At 50.9% G+C, this 16,439-nt stretch overlaps 1 protein-coding gene across 1 annotated transcript; it reads right to left on the bottom strand.

Annotated features, from left to right (window-relative positions):
- Positions 1-3,832: 3,832 nt before the first annotated feature.
- Positions 3,833-8,156, bottom strand: LOC137352818 (probable G-protein coupled receptor 139). The gene is made up of 2 exons (XM_068018673.1): positions 8,054-8,156; positions 3,833-4,743 (listed from the first exon to the last, which is right to left on the bottom strand). Exons 1-2 carry the CDS (start codon positions 8,154-8,156, stop codon positions 3,833-3,835), a joined length of 1,014 nt encoding a protein of 337 aa, XP_067874774.1.
- Between the last annotated feature and the right edge of the window lie 8,283 nt (positions 8,157-16,439).

The following is a 16,439-nucleotide window of genomic DNA, read 5'->3' as shown; positions in this document are numbered from 1 at the left end:
TGCAGCACTCCCTGAATACCGACCCTCCGTCAGTACAGCACTCCCTCAGTACTGACCCTCAGGCAGTGCAGCACTCACTTAGCACTGTCCCTCCGACAGTGCTGCGCGCCCTCAGTACAGTCCCTCCGACAGTGCAGCGATCCCTCAGTCCTGACCCTCCGAAAGTGCAGCAATCCCTCAGTACTGACCATCTGACAGTGCAGCAATCCCTCTGTACTTACCATTTGGCAGTGCAACGCTCCCTCTGTACTGACCCTTCAACAGTGCAGCATTCCCTCAGTATTGACCCTCTGATAGTGCAGCACTACCTCGGCACTGCTCCTCTGACAGTGCAGCGCTCCCTCAGTACTGACCCTCTGGCAGCGCAGCACCCCCTCAGTACCGACCCTCCGTCAGTGCAGCACTCCCTCAGTGCTGACCCTCAGACAGTGCAGCACTCACTTAGCACTGTCCCTCCGACAGTGCAGCGCGGGCTCAGTGCAGCTATCACTCAGTACAGGCCCTCCAACAATGCAGAACTCCCTCAGTACTGCCCCTCCGACAGTGCAGAAATCACTCAGTACTGACCCTCCGACAGTGCAGCACTCTCTCAGTACTGACCATCCGACAGTGCAGCACTCTCTCAGTACTGACCCTCAGACAGTGCAGCACTCACTTAGCACTGTCCCTCCGACAGTGCAGCGCGGGCTCAGTGCAGCTATCCCTCAGTACAGGCCCTCCAACAGTGCAGAACTCGCTCAGTACTGACCCTCCGACAGTGCAGCACTCCCACAGTACTGACACTCTGAGAGTACAGCACTCCCTCAATACTGACCCTCTGCCACTGCAGCACTTCCTTAATGCTGACCCTCTGACAGTGCAGCACTCCTTCAGTACCGACCCTCCGACAGTGCAGCTCTCCCTCAGTACTGACCGCCCGACAGTGCACCAATCGCTCAGTACTGACCCACTGAAAGTGCAAAACTCCCTCAGGACTGACCCTCTGACAGTACAGCAATCCCTCAGTACTGACCTTCCGACAGTGCAGCAATCCCTAAGTGCTGATCCTCTGACAGTACAACATTCCCTCAGTAGTGACCCTCTGACAGCGCAGCAATCCCTCAGTACTGCTCCTCTGACAGTGCAAAACACTCACAGTACTGACCCTCCGACAGTGCAGCAATCCCGACAGTGCAGCAATCCCTCAGTCCCGACCCTCTGACAGTGCAGCACTGGCTCAGTACTGACCATCTGAAAGTGCAGCACTCCTTTCGCACTGATCCTCTGACAGTGCAAAAATCCCGCAGTACTGACTCTCCGACAGTGCAGCAATCCCGACAGTACAGCAATCCCTCAGTAGTGACCCTCCGACAGTGCAGCACTACCTCAATACTGACCCTCTGCTACTGCAGCACTTCCTGAATGCTGACCCTCTGAAAGTGCAGCACTCCTTCAGTGCCGACCCTACGACAGTACAGCACTCCCTCAGTACTGACCGTCCGACAGTGCACCAATCGCTCAGTACTGACCCACTGAAAGTGCAAAACTGCCTCAGTACTGACCCTCAGACAGTGCAGCAATCCCTCAGTACTGACCCTCCGACAGTGCAGCACTCCCTCATTGCTGACCCTCCGACAGTGCAGCAATCCCTCAGTACTGACCCTCCGACAGTGCAGCACTCCCTCATTGCTGACCCTCCGACAGTACAGCAATCCCTAAGTGCTGATCCTCCGACAGTACAGCATTCCCTCAGTACGAACCATCTAGCAGTGCAGCGCTCCCTCAGTACTGGCCATCCTACAGTGCAGCGCTCCCTCAATACTGACCCTCTGCCAGTGCAGCACTTTCTTGATGCGGACCCTCTGACAGTGCAGCACTCCCTCAGTATTGACCATCTGACAATGCAGCACTCCTTTAGCACTGATCCTCTGACAGTGCAAAACTCCCTCAGTACGGACCCTCCAACAGTGCAGCAATCCTGACAGTGCAGCAATCCCTCAGTACCGACCCTCAGACAGTGCAGCAATCCCTCAGTACGGACCCTCTGACAGTGCAGCACTCCATCAGTACTGACCCTCTGACAGGGCAGCACTCCCTCAGAACTGACCTCCCGATAGTGCAGCAATCCATCAGTACTGACCCTCCAACAGTGCAGCACATGGCTCAGTACTGACCATCTGAAAGTGCAGCACTCCTTTAGCACTGATCCTCTGACAGTGCAAAATTCCTTCAGTACTGACTCTCCGACAGTGCAGCAATCCCGACAGTGCAGCACTCCCTCAATACTGATCCTCTGCCAGTGCAGCACTCCCTCATTGCTGACCCTCCGACAGTGCAGCAATCCCTCAGTATTGACCTTCCGACAGTACAGCAATCCCTAAGTGCTGATCCTCCGACAGTACAGCATTCCCTCAGTACGAACCATCTAGCAGTGCAGCGCTCCCTCAGTACTGGCCATCCTACAGTGCAGCGCTCCCTCAATACTGACCCTCTGCCAGTGCAGCACTTTCTTGATGCGGACCCTCTGACAGTGCAGCACTCCCTCAGTATTGACCATCTGACAATGCAGCACTCCTTTAGCACTGATCCTCTGACAGTGCAAAACTCCCTCAGTACGGACCCTCCAACAGTGCAGCAATCCTGACAGTGCAGCAATCCCTCAGTACCGACCCTCTGACAGTGCAGCACTCCATCAGTACTGACCCTCTGACAGGGCAGCACTCCCTCAGAACTGACCTCCCGATAGTGCAGCAATCCATCAGTACTGACCCTCCAACAGTGCAGCACATGGCTCAGTACTGACCATCTGAAAGTGCAGCACTCCTTTAGCACTGATCCTCTGACAGTGCAAAATTCCTTCAGTACTGACTCTCCGACAGTGCAACAATCCCGACAGTGCGGCAATCCCTCAGTACTGACCCTCTGACAGTGCAGCACTCCCTCAATACTGATCCTCTGCCAGTGCAGCACTTCCTTAATGCTGTCCCTCTGACAGTGCAGCACTCGCTCAGTACTGACCGTCTGAAAGTGCAAAACTCCCTGTGTACTGACCATGCGACAGTGCTGCAATCCCTCAGTACTGACCCTCCGACAGTGCAGCACTCGCTCAGTACTGACCCTCTGACAGTGCTGCGCTCCCTCAGTACTGATCCTCCGTCGGTGCAGCAGTTCCTCAGTACTGATCCTCCGACAGTGCACCACTCCGACTGTACTGACCCTCTGAGAGTGCAGCACTCCCTCAATACTGAACCTCTGCCACTGCAGCACTTCCTTAATGCTGACCGTCCTGCAGTGCAGCACTCCCTTAGTACTGACCCTCTGACAGTGCAGCGCTCCCTCAGTACTGACCACCTGACAATGCATCAATCCCTCAGTACTGACCTTCTGACAGTGCAGCAATCTCAAAGTACTGACTGTCCGAAAGTGCAGCATTCCCTCAGTCGTGACCATCCGACATGACAGCATTCCCTCAGGACTGACACTCTGACAGTGCAGCATCCGTCTGGACTGACCCCACGATAGTGCAGCAATCCCTCAGTACTGACCCTCTGACAGTGTAGCACTCCCTCAATACTGAACCTCTGACACTGCAGTGCTCCCTCAGTAATGACCTTTTGAAACTGCAGTGCTCCTTCAATATTGGTTCCCCTGACTCGGCCTCGTGCATCCTGGCAGCCGCCAAGCTGAGACACCGGGACCTTCGGCTCCTGTGCTGAGCCCGGCCCCTTTTTATTGGCCTGGGTCCCATCCCACCTCCCGAACCGTTGGCTGGGCTTATCCGGACGGAAACCACACCACCCCACTTCCCCGCATTCATGTACAGAAAACACTAGGACCCGCCTCAGAGCTGCTCTCAATTGTTTTGTTTATTAATTAATTGAATAATTGATGTAAATGGATATTTCACCGCGCTCTTAAACTGTTCTCTGAACTTGGACTGAGTCACCACATAAATAAATGTGTTTGTGCAGCAACTTAAAATCTGCATCACAAATCCGACTTGCATAAATATCAATTCAGAATTGTTGTACTCCCTGGTATTTAATCCTGTAACGTTATAATATAAGAAGTCGATAACATTGACCAACCACAAAAGTACGAAGCTGCCGGATATGGTGAAGAGTAAAATCATAGACTTCCTTCTGCTCTCCATCTTTGGGTAACTGCGATTCTCTCCCTTGCTCTGATCCCTCAGTTCCTTACGGACCCGACTGGCCACTAAAATGCGTCTGACTGTCAGACCGTTGAGCAAAAGAATTAAAACGAATGGGAGCAATGGGGTTAAAATCGTATCAAACCAGTCAAATCCCACCCATCCGGGCTCAGTAAAATAGCTTGGATTTTCATAACAACCCCACGGTATATTGTCGATTATCTTTCCAGGTTCAAGTATAAAGAATGCGGGGACGTTTTTCAAACAGAGCAGAATGCAGGTTGTTGCTCGTACCATAGCCGCAGTTTTACCAGAGCAATATTTAGTTTTCAGCTTCTGGCAACAAATGGCCACAAATCGATCAAAGGAGAAAGTGACGGTAAACCAGATGGAACAGTCTGTGGCTGCACAACTTAGGACACTGACAACATTACACACAGGAGTGATGGTCAGGGAGGATCCCGGGAAATAATAAGAACTGATCTGCCACAGTATGACATCTGCAAAAATGACCAGTAGATCCGCCGTTGCCATGGCAAGCAGGTAGCGAGTGGTGCAGGTGGAGAGTCCGCACTTTCCCCGGGGCAGGATCACATTCGCCAGTAAATTAACTGTGAGAGAGAGAAGGGAAAAGAGATTGGAAATTACTGAACATTCTCCGTGTCTGATCCAGACAGTAAGGACACTATTTTAGCACCAAAGAAAAGGTGGATTGAGGTCACTTCAGAGGTTAAAATTTAAAAATCTCAACCCTGACTACAACCCATCTCCAACCTTTAAACTTCTGAGTTTAACACACTAGGTACCGGTAGAGGGGCAGAAAACCGCTCCCAGGATTCGGGTTGGTAATTTAAATATTGCAATAAGTCTGGAAATCTCTGATTTAATCTGTTTTCCAGGATTAACTGTATCCAGTGGGGTTTCCCCATGAGACCCAACGGCCCACACAAAGACACCCTGGACTGGTGATTGCAAACTCCCAGGATCAGCACCCTTTCCGGAATCCAACCCTGCTCTCGGCAACAGCACCGTCCATGGAATCCAACACTTCTCCCAGGATCAACACCCATCCTGGAAAAGAACACACCTCTCAGGAACAGCACCGTCCCTGGAATTTATTTTTTATTCATTCATGGGATGTGGGCGACGCAGGCCAGGCCAGCATTTATTGCCCATCCCTACTTGCCCTTGAGAAGGTGATGGTGAGCTGCCTTCTTGAACCGCTGCAGTCCATGTGGGGTAGATACACCCACAGTGCTGATAGGAAGGGAGTTCCAGGATTTTGACCCAGCGACAGTGAAGGAACGTCGATATAGTTCCAAGTCAGGATGGTGTGTGACTTGGAGGGGAACTTGCAGGTGGTGGTGTTCCCATGTATTTGCTGCCCTTGTCCTTCTAGTTGGCAGAGGTCGCGTGTTTGGAAGGTGCTGTCTAAGAAGCCTTGATGCATTGCTGCAGTGCATCTTGTAGATGGTACACACTGCTGCTACTGTTCTTCGGTGGTGGAGGGAATGAATGTTTGTAGATGGGATGCCAATCAAGCGGGCTGCTTTGTCCTGGATGGTGTCGAGCCTCTTGAGTGTTGTGGGAGCTGCACCCATCCAGGCAAGTGGAGAGTATTCCATCACACTCCTGACTTGTGCCTTGAAGAAGTTGGACAGGTTTTGGGGAGTCAGAATGAGAGTTAGTCGCCTCAGGATTCCTAGCCTTAGACCTGCTCTTGTAGCCACGGTTTTTATATGGCTACTCCAGTTCAGTTTCTGATCAATGGTAGCCCCTAGGATGTTGATATTGTGGTATTCAGCGATGGTAATGCCGTTGAAAGTCAAGGGAAGATGGTTAGATTCTCTTTTGTCCGCCATGGTCATTGCCTGGCACTTGTGTGGAGCGAATGTTACTTGCCACATATCAGCCCAAGCCTGGATATTGTCCAGGTCTTGCTGCATTTCTACACGGACTGCTTCAGTATCTGAGGAGTCTCGAATGGTGCGGAACATTATGCAATCATCAGCGAACATCCCCACTTCTGACCTTATGATTGAAGGAAGCTCATTGATGAAGCAGCTGAAGATGGTTGGGCATTGGACACTACCCTGAGGCACTCCTGCAGTGATGTCCTGGAGCTCAGATGATTGACCTCCAACAACCACAACCATCTTCCTTTGCGCTCGGTATGACTCCAGCCAGCAGAGGGTTTTCCCCCTGATTCCCATTGACCTCAGTTTTGCTCGGGCTCCTTGATGCCATTCTCGGTCAAATGCTGCCTTGATGTCAAGGGCAGGCACTCTCACCTCACCTCTTGAGTTCAGCTCTTTTGTCCATGTTTGAACCAAGGCTGTGATGAGGTCAGGAGCTGAATTGCCCTGGCGGAACCCAAACTGAGCGTAACTGAGCAGGTTGTTGCGAAGCAAGTGCCGCTTGATCGCACTGTTGATTACACCTTCCATCACTTTACTGAGGATTGAGAGTCGGTCGATGGGGCGGTAATTGGCCGAGTTGGAGTTGTCCTGCTTTTTGTGTCCAGGGCATACCTGGGCAATTTTCCACATTGCAGGGTAGATGCCAGTGTTGTAGTTGTACTGGAACAGCTTGGCTCGGGGAGCGGCAGGTTGTGGAGCACAGGTCTTCAGTACTATTGTCAGAATATTGTCAGGACCCATAGCTTTTGCAATATCCAGTGCCTTCAGTCGTTTCTTGATATCATGCGGAGTGAATCGAATTGGCTGAAGTCTGGCATCAGGAGGAGGCCGAAATGGATCATCAACTCGGCACTTCTGGCTGAAGATTGTTGCAAATGCTTCAGCCTTATTTTTCGAACTGATGTGCTGGGCATCCTCAATGATGGGGATATTTGTGGAGCCACCTCCTCCAGTTGGTTGTTTAATTATCCACCACCATTCACGGCTGGATGTGGCAGGACTGCAGAGCTTTGATCTGATCCGTTGGTTATGTGATCGCTTAGCTCTGTCTATCACATGCTGCTTACACAGTTTGGCAAGCAAGTAGTCCTGTGTTGTAGCTTCACCAGGTTGATACCTCATTTTGAGGTATGCCTGTTCCTGTTCCTGGCATGCCCTCCTGCATTCTTCATTGAACCAGGGTTGGTCTCCTGGCTTTATGGTAATGGTCGAGTGGGGGATATGCTGGGCCATGAGGTTACATATTGTGGTTGAGTACAATTCTGCTGCTGCTCATGGCCCACAGCGCCTCATAGATGCTCAGTTTTGCATTGCTAGATCAGTTCGAAATCTATCCCGTTTAGCACGGTGATAGTGCCACACAACACGGTGGACGGTATCCTCAATGTGAAGGTGGGACGTCGTCTTCACAAGGTCTGTGCTGTGGACACTCCTACCAATACTGTCATGGACAGATGCATCTGCGGCAGGCAGATTGTTTGAGGAGGAATTCAAGTATGTTTTTCCCTCGTGTTGGTTCCCCCACAACCTGCCACAGACCCAGTCAACAGCTATGTCCTTTAGGACTCGACCAGCTCGGTCAGTAGTGGTATTACCGAGCCACTCTTGGTAATGGACATTGAAGTCCCCCACCCAGATTACATTTTGTGCCCTTGCCACCCTCAGTGTTCCTCGAAGTGGTGTTCAACATGGAGGAGTACTGAGTCATCAGCTGAGGGAGGGCGGTAGGTTGTAATCAGTAGGAGGTTACCTAGCCCATGTTTCACCTGATGCCATGAGACTTCATGGGGTGCGCAGTCGATGTTGAGGACTCCCAGGGCAACTCCCCCCCTACTGTATAACCGCTGTGCCACCACCTCTGATGGGTCTATCCTGCTGGTGGGCCAGTACATACCCAGGGACGGTGATGGTAGCGTCTGGGACAATGTCTGTAAGGTATGATTCCGTGAGTATGACTATGTCAGGCTGTTGCTTGACTAGCCTGTGAGACAGCTCTCCAAACTTTGGCACAAGTCCCCAGATGTTAGGAAGGAGGACTTTGCATGATCGACAGGGTTGTCTTTTCCGGTGCCGAGGTCGATGCCTGGTGCTTCGTCCGGTTTCATTCCTTTTTATTGAATTCGTAGCGGTTAGGTACAACGTAGTGGCTTGCTAGGCCAGTTGGAAGGGCATGTAAGAGTTACCCACATTGCTGTGGGTCTGGAGTCACATGTCGGCCAGACCAGGTAAGAACAACCGATTTCTTTCCCTCAAGGACATTCGTGAAACAGATGGGTTTTTACAACAATCGACAATGGTTTTATGGCCATCATTAGACTAACTTTCAATTCCTGATTGATTAGTTAAGCTCAAATGCCACCTTCTGCTGTGGTGCGATTCGAACCTCTGTCCTCAAAGAAATACCCTGGGTCTCTGGGTTACTAGTCCAGTGATAATACCACTACGCCACCGCCTCCCCATGTAATCCAACTCTTCTGCCAGTATCAGCACCCTCCCTGGAATGCAACACTTCTCCCTGTATCAGAACCCTCCCTGGAATCCAACAGTCCTCCCTGTATCAGCACCCTCCCCAGAATCCAACACCCCTCCAGGGATCAGCACCCTCCCGGCAATCCAACACTACTCCCAGGAACAGCATCCTCCCTGGAAACCAACACTCCTACAGGGATCTGCACCCTACACAGAATCCAACACTTCTGCTGGGATCAGCACCCTCCCCAGAATCCAAACCTTCTCCCAGGATCAGCACAATCCCTGGAATCCAACACTCCTGCACGGATCAGCACGCTCCCCGGAATCCAACACATCTCCCAGGTTCAGCAGCCTCCCCGGAATCCGACACTCCTCCCAGGATCAGCACCCTCCCCGTAATCCAACACTACTCCCAGCATCAACACCCGCCCCGGAATCCAAAGCTTCTCCCATAATCAGCAACCTTCCTGGAATCCAACCATTCTCCCAGGATCAGCACACTCACCGGAAGCCAACAATTCTTCTAGGATCAGCACCCTCCCCGGAATCCAACAGTCCTCCCAGGATCAGCACCCTCCCCGGAATCCGACATTCCTCCCAGAATCAGCAGCCTCCACGGAATCCAAACACTCATCCCAGGATCAGCACCCTCCCCGGAATCAAACACTTCTCCATGGATCAGCACCCTCCTCGGAATCCAACATTCCTCCCAGGATCAGCACCCTCCGTGCAATGCAACATTTCTCCAGGGATCAGCATTTGCCCTGGAATCTAACACTCCTCCCAGGATCAGCACCCTCCCTGGAACCCAACATTCCTGCCGGCATCATCACCCTCGCCAGAATCCAACACTCCTCCCAGGATCAGCACACTCCCCGGAATGCAACACTCCTCCCAGGATCAGCATCCACCACGGAATACAACACTCCTCCCAGGGCCAGCACCCTGCCCATGATCCAACACTTCTCCCGGGATCAGCACCCTCTTAAAGTTCCAAAACTCCACCCGCACCCGCCAGCGGGAATGGACCCCCTCAGATACAGACGCCTTCGGATCAACCCCCACAGAGTCAGACTCCCTCCATGATCGGAGCCAGCTGAGGTCAGACATCTACCCAACATTGATCATCCCCGAGGACTGGACAATACTCCAGGATAGGAGAGCCTCTCATGTAACAGATCAAGCACCATCCCTTTCCTTCCCTTTCCCCGCCCACGTCCACCTCCCCACTCCTCCTCTTGCTTTCCCTTCCCCCCACTTACCCTCCCCTTCACCCTCCAGATCCCTTCGCCTCCCCTTCTCCCTCTCCCCTACACCTCACTCTGCTCATAACCCTGCACTCTCCCAAGCTCCTGGATAGGAGACCGCTCCTGAGAGTTGGGAATTTACTGTATACTGTATACTGCCATTTACTGTATACCTCCCACCTGCATTAGACCTTCCAAAATGCATTACCTCACATTTGTCCGGATTAAACTCCATCTGCCATTTCTCTGCCCAAGTCTCCAACAGATCTATATCCTGCTGTATCCTCTGACAATGCTCATCATTATCCGCAACTCCACCAACCTTTGTGTCATCCACAAACTCACTAATCAGACCAGCTAAATTTTCCGCCATATCATTTATATATACTACAAACAGCAAAGGTCCCAGCACTGATCCCTGCGGAACACCAGTAGTCACATCCCTCCATTCAGAAAAACACCCATCCACTGATACCCTTTGTCTTCTATGACCGAGCCAGTTCTGTATACATCTTGCCAGCTCACCTCTGATCCCATGTGACTTCATCTTTTGCATCAGTCTGCCATGTGGGACCTTGTCAAAGGCTTTACTAAAGTCCATATAGACAACATCCACTGCCCTTCCTTCATCAATCATCTTTGTGACTTCCTCAAAAAACTCAATTAAATTAATAAGACACGACCACCCCTTCACAAAACCATGCTGCCTCTCGCTAATAAGCTCGTTTGTTTCCAAATGGGAGTAAATCCTGTCCCGAATAATCCTCTCTAATAGTTTCCCGCCCACTGACGTAAGGCTCACCGGCCTATAATTTCTTGGATTATCCTCGCCACCCTTCTTAAACAGAGGAACAATATTGGCTATTCTCCAGTCCTCTGGGACCTCACCTGTAGCCAATCAGGATTTGAGGAACCTGTCAATGATTAAAGAGGCAGATTGTGTTTTTGAATCTCAGAAATTCCACTCCTCACCAATGTTACTCACACCTGTTAATATCCAGGCCTAAACATTGGAGTAAAATGAAAACACAGAGAATGCTGTAAATCTGATAAAATAGGAGAATGTTGTAAACACTCAGCACGTCAGGCAGCATCTGCGGAGAGAGAAACAGATTTAATAAGCTGGCTTTTACCAGCACACCGCAACACGGCCGTGCATTGAAGTCGGTGATACGCCCGTGTGCAGCGGCCAAGCTGAGCCCCTGCGATATTTCACACGGGGGCTCATTCACATCGCAGCACCAACCCTCCCACTATATTACACGGGGAGAGCCGGGACATCAGGTGCCATCTTGAATGTTGGCTCAGATGTGGAGCAGGTACTAGGGTCCCATTTAAAGCGCCCCGGCACCTGTTTCCTGGCAACTGCCAAATAAAGTTATTCACAACCAAAGGGCAACGTGATCAGCAGCTTCCTACAGTCAGGCTGCCACCGCTCCATCTGAGCCAGTTCAGTGAACAGCAGTGGCAGCTGTGACTGGCACAGAATGCAGGTGTCATGGAAACTGCCTTAGAAGTGGGCACAGATTTGCATGAAGAATTTCCACTGATCACATCATTGAGAGGAATCCCTTAATGGTAATGTCTGCAGCTGGTAGCCTGGCGGGAGACCTGATGAACACATGAGTGCAGTCCATGACCACTTGCATCTTTGGTTATCCAGCAATGGTGCCAAAACAGATGGCTTTCAGGGGCTGGCTGTTAGGGTCTTCCCTGAAGTGGACATACTCACTGGCCCTCCAGCACAGGGCATCTGTGACCTCCCTGTTGCAGCAGTGCACTGCTGTCTGTGTATACCCACAAAGGTCTCGGGCAGGCCCCTGAAATGATGCATAGGCATAAAGGTTTGGAGCCGCTGTCACTGTGAGAACCAGAGGTATAGGATGTCCACCGAGGCCCATGGGCTGCAGGCAATCGTTGAGCGTGGCTCAGAAATGTGTCACCACCTCTCTGTACATCTACAGTTACCTCTGACACTGGCGCTCTGACATCCGCTGGTATCTGATGTGGGACCGATAGTTGTGTGGTGTTCTACAGTGGCGAGCTCTCCTTGGGGGCTGCTGCTCTACCTTGGCTGCACCTACCTGTTTGTTTTGCCCGTGAAGCATATGATTCCTCAGGCGAAGCGATCACACAAGCTATGAAGAACCATGCCCATATCCATGTGTCAAATCAAGTTGTATCCATCACTTATTTGATGGTTCCGAGCAGGGTAGACGGGTACATCAGGTGCTTTCATGGATCAGCTATGTGGCATGACATGGCATTGCCCATCTTAGCTCACACTCAGAGTGGCACAGCACAGCTGCATCGATTGCCCCCGCCAGCCAGATAACCTTTACACTTCTCCTGCTTCTGACACCCTCCCCCCACACAGTGTGACCAGAGTGCCATTGCTCCTTCACACACACAATCAAACAATATCGCAGAGTAGACACTGTTTACATAAAGATGGTACGCAGTACCTCCCATCATGCCTGCAGAGCTGTTTCCCAGTAATCCCATCCTCCCTCCCACATCCCTTCCATGATGCAGAGTTGAGACCCTGGTTCAGAGAGACTCAGTTGCACTGTTTGCGATCACTCCCTCTTCTGCATTGTGTGTGATTACTCCCTCTTCTGCACTGTCGGTGATTACTCCCTCTTCTGCACTGTCTGCGATTACTCCCTCTTCTGCACTCTGTGATTACTCCCTCTTCTGCACTGTTTGTGATTTCTCCCTCTTCTGCACTGTCTGCGATTACACCCTCTTCTGCACTGTCTGCGATTACTCCCTCTTCTGCACTGTCTGTGATTACTCCCTCTTCTGCACTGTCTGTGATTACTCCCTCTTCTGCTGTCCCATTGGCTTCTCTCATTCGTGAACGGGACGGTCCGTTCAGGGAAAATTCAAGACTGAGTAACAATGAGCAGCGAGATGCAGAAGCTGGCAAAGTAAATAGCGCTTAACATATATAAATTAGAGTTCCGCCGCCACCGCCGGTATAATGGGGCGGGACATATACGGCATCGGAGGTTTTGGCGAGCCTCTTCCACTAAAATATTCCGGGTACCCCGCCACGACCCCGACTTCGGAGGACTGGTAAAATTCAGTCCAATGTATCAGGTCAATAACATTTCATCGGAGCTGGAAGATATCAGAGGTTAACAGTTTTAAAACAATAATAGACTCAGTGAAAGTGAGCTCTAGGGAATTGAAGGAACAAAGGGGAAGGTCTGTGATCGGGTGGAGGGCAGGAGGGACTCAGTGACAAAAGGGATGATGGTTTGAGGCGATGGGACCATTAATGAAACAGAAGATGGATCCAGAGGAGGTGGAAATGGTTCCATCGTAATAACAGAGGGAGAGGGAATCATGGAAAACTTGGAAAAGAGGAGAAGGCTCGAATTGCCTGGAAAAGTGATGGAAAATGGTGGGTGGAGCCCAGGAGTGTGGAGCAGCCTGCTAGCTGTGTACCAATATGGAAACCCCCAACCCAAGCACCAGTCGAAACCCCCTCCACTCCCAGGGCTGAATTCTATACAGCCTGCAGGAGTCGTGACACTGGGCTAGATCAGAGATAGGCACCAACATGTTGTACCACGGACATTTGGCAAAATTATGGGAACAGCCACAGACATGGAGAGCACTAAACTCGATATAAAGTTTATAACCAATGGAATGCCATCAAATCACAAATGATTGAAAAGTAATTTCTCCATTTAATGAGATACCTGGCATTGATTATGTTTGCACAAGTTGTCAATATTGCCTGAATAACTTGATGGAGAGATGGGGAGATGTCAGATAGATATCCATCTGGTAGGAGTGATCGTGATCTCTCTCTTTCTCCACAGCCCCACTTTGTTTCCATCCCCATCACTTAAACCGTTGAACCCTTCCCTGCTGTGTTAACGGTTTCTCTGTCACCATCCCCCTCTCTCCTCCTCTGTTCCATCCCCGTCTCCCCTCTGTGTCCCTCCCCCGCACCCCATACTGTGTCCAACCCCTTCTCCCCTCTGTTCGATCCCCCGCTCCCCAGCCTGCGTCCATCCCCCTCATTCTCTGTGTCCATATCCCGCTCCCTACTCTGTGTCCATCCCCCTGTACTCCTCCGTGTTCATCCCCCTCTCCCGTGTGTATCCATCCCTCTCTCCCCTCTGTATCCATCCTCCCGCTTCCCACTTTGTGTCCATCCCCCTGTACTCCTCTGTGTCCATCCTCCCGCTTCCCACCAAGTCTCCATCCCCCTGTACTCCTCCGTGTCCATCCCCTCACCCCCCTTTGGGTCCAACCTCCTCTGCCCACTGTCAGTCACAGACAATTGGCAGGCCATATGGAAACATCTGACCTCACCATTAGGACACTTTGCAGACACTGGGGCAAAAAGGGTGAGGGGCCCCGCCTGGCAATTTTGGGGAACCCCGGACTGCATTAAACAGCACACAGGCAATTAACTGCCCAGTGTTTGATTCTCCATCCCTTTACAGACGGGGATCCCGCCACCAAGAGCTGCAGCCAAACATAGCGCCGTCAGCCAAGCAGGCCAGCAGCATCGCCAGCAGCAGATGCCACTGCTGCTAATGTAGGAGGCTCAGGACCAGGAGCAGCACTGGAGCCTTGGACTGTAGGGAAGTTGGAGCGGACTCACGAGTTCATGTCCGGAGGGAGGTGGGTTGTGGTGGTAAGTGGGGTGGGTGTTGGCACAGGAGAAGCCTCTGCCGCTGAGGCCCTCTGTAGGCCTCAAATTGCCCAAATGAGAGGGCCATGCCCTTCGGCTATTCACATGGCAGTACTCCCACCAGCCGCTGGTAAAATAACAGCAGTGGCACATTGAGAACCTTAGGAGATCAGTAATTGGCCACAGAAGGATATCAATTGGCCTCTGGAAGGGAAGGGCATCCTCGGCATTCCATGTCCCTGACTAAATTGAATGAAGTCGGGAAGGTGACACACACTGCACCGCCCCCCCCTACCCGCCTTCCCTTGTAATTTACAGGCACCTCACATCCCTGTCCCTGACAGATAATAAAATGCATTTCCCGGTAGTTCTGGTGTCACCATCCTCCATTACCATCACCGTTCATCGCACAAAATGGGAGAGGTGATTATAATGAAGTGTTTAATCTCAGTGTTGAATCCGACTGGCAAAATGTGTAATTGAAAAAATCAGTTCTGTACCTGTGGAAGGGAGCAGGAGGTCAAGGATGGAGAGGTCAGATTGAGAGTCAAATGTAGAATTAAAGTGACAAGTGACCAAAAGCTCAGGGTCACGCTTGTAGACTGAATAGAGGAGTTCAGTAAAACAATCACCCAATCTGCATTTACTCCTTTCCTAATGTACAGGAGACACCATCCTGAGCAGTGATTACAGTTACTGAATGGGAAGATGTACATGTAAATTTCTCTTCCATCTGGAAGGTGTGCTTGGGGCTTTGGACACTGGGAAGAATGGCGGTGAAAGGACAGGTGTTGCTCCTCCTGCACTTACATGGGTATGTGCTGGGGGAAGGGGAGCTGAATTTGGGGATTGGACCCGGGTGTCACAGTGAGCAGAGGACGGGGGTGGGGGGGAGAGCAGAATATATGGTTGGTGGTGAACTTAGCTGGATGTGGCACAAATGTTGGAGGATGATACATTGATTGCAGAGGATGGTGGTGTGGAAGGTGAGGACAAGGGGGATCTTATTATGATTCTGTCAGGGATGGAAAGGGGTGAAGGCAGTAAGATCGCGGATGGACACGGTCGAGATCCCTGTTAACCACAGTGAAGGGGAATCCTCAGCTGAGGATAAATTAAGATATTTCAGATGCACTGCAGTGGAAGGTTACATCATCAGAACAGATGTAAGAGAGGTGAGAAAACTGGGAGAATGGAGCAGAGTTTTCCAGAAAGTGAGTGAGAGGAAGTACAATCAAGTAAGGTGTGGAAATTAGTGTGTTTATAGTAGATATTGGTGGACAGTCAATCCCCTGAAATGGAGGTCGTGAAGTCGAGGAAGGGAAGGGAAATATCAGAGATTTTTTTAGATTTTTTTTTTAGGTTTAGAGATACAATGGACATTGTGAAGACAAGGAAGAAACTGGAGGAAAATTAGAAGAAAATTTTCCAGTTCAGGATGAAAGAAGGAAACGGCCGCAGCACAGTTATCAAAGTACCGGAAAATATATGTGAAGGAGGGGACCTGAGTAAGATGCAAACAGATCATGGTCCACGTATCCTACACAAAGGCATGATAGCTAGGATCCAAACAGGCTCCCATAGTGGCACCATTTGAGTTTGTAATATCCAAATGCTTACAACCGAGGTGCACACACCTGTACTTTACAACAAGGTCCCTGAACAAGGATCAAGACCAGGAACCTGCGAGGGTTCTCATTCCGTAACCCGAGCTGGTGAGGAAGAAGGGATTTCCAGCGGGAACGGAGAGTAAGTGAAGTAAAAGAAATCAATTCCAAATGGAGCCGTCGGAATGTACCAGCAGGAGATGGTGAAGGGAAACTGGCTGGGGAACAACCTCATGGTGTCTATCAGGCATCTACCATCTACCATCTACTGTGAGTTAAAGGACAGCTCGGGTGAATGAGATCTCAGGGGTGAGGTGAGCGGGGGAGGAAATAAATTGTCAAATAATAATTTAATAAATACAACGAAAGCAACATTTCAAGAGATTTCAGGGACAAAGGGGC

This window comes from Heterodontus francisci, chromosome 39, assembly GCF_036365525.1.
Source record: "Heterodontus francisci isolate sHetFra1 chromosome 39, sHetFra1.hap1, whole genome shotgun sequence".
NCBI lineage: Eukaryota > Metazoa > Chordata > Chondrichthyes > Heterodontiformes > Heterodontidae > Heterodontus > Heterodontus francisci.
Note: the sequence above shows the minus strand (reverse complement) of the source record. Positions and strands in the feature narration are given on the sequence as shown.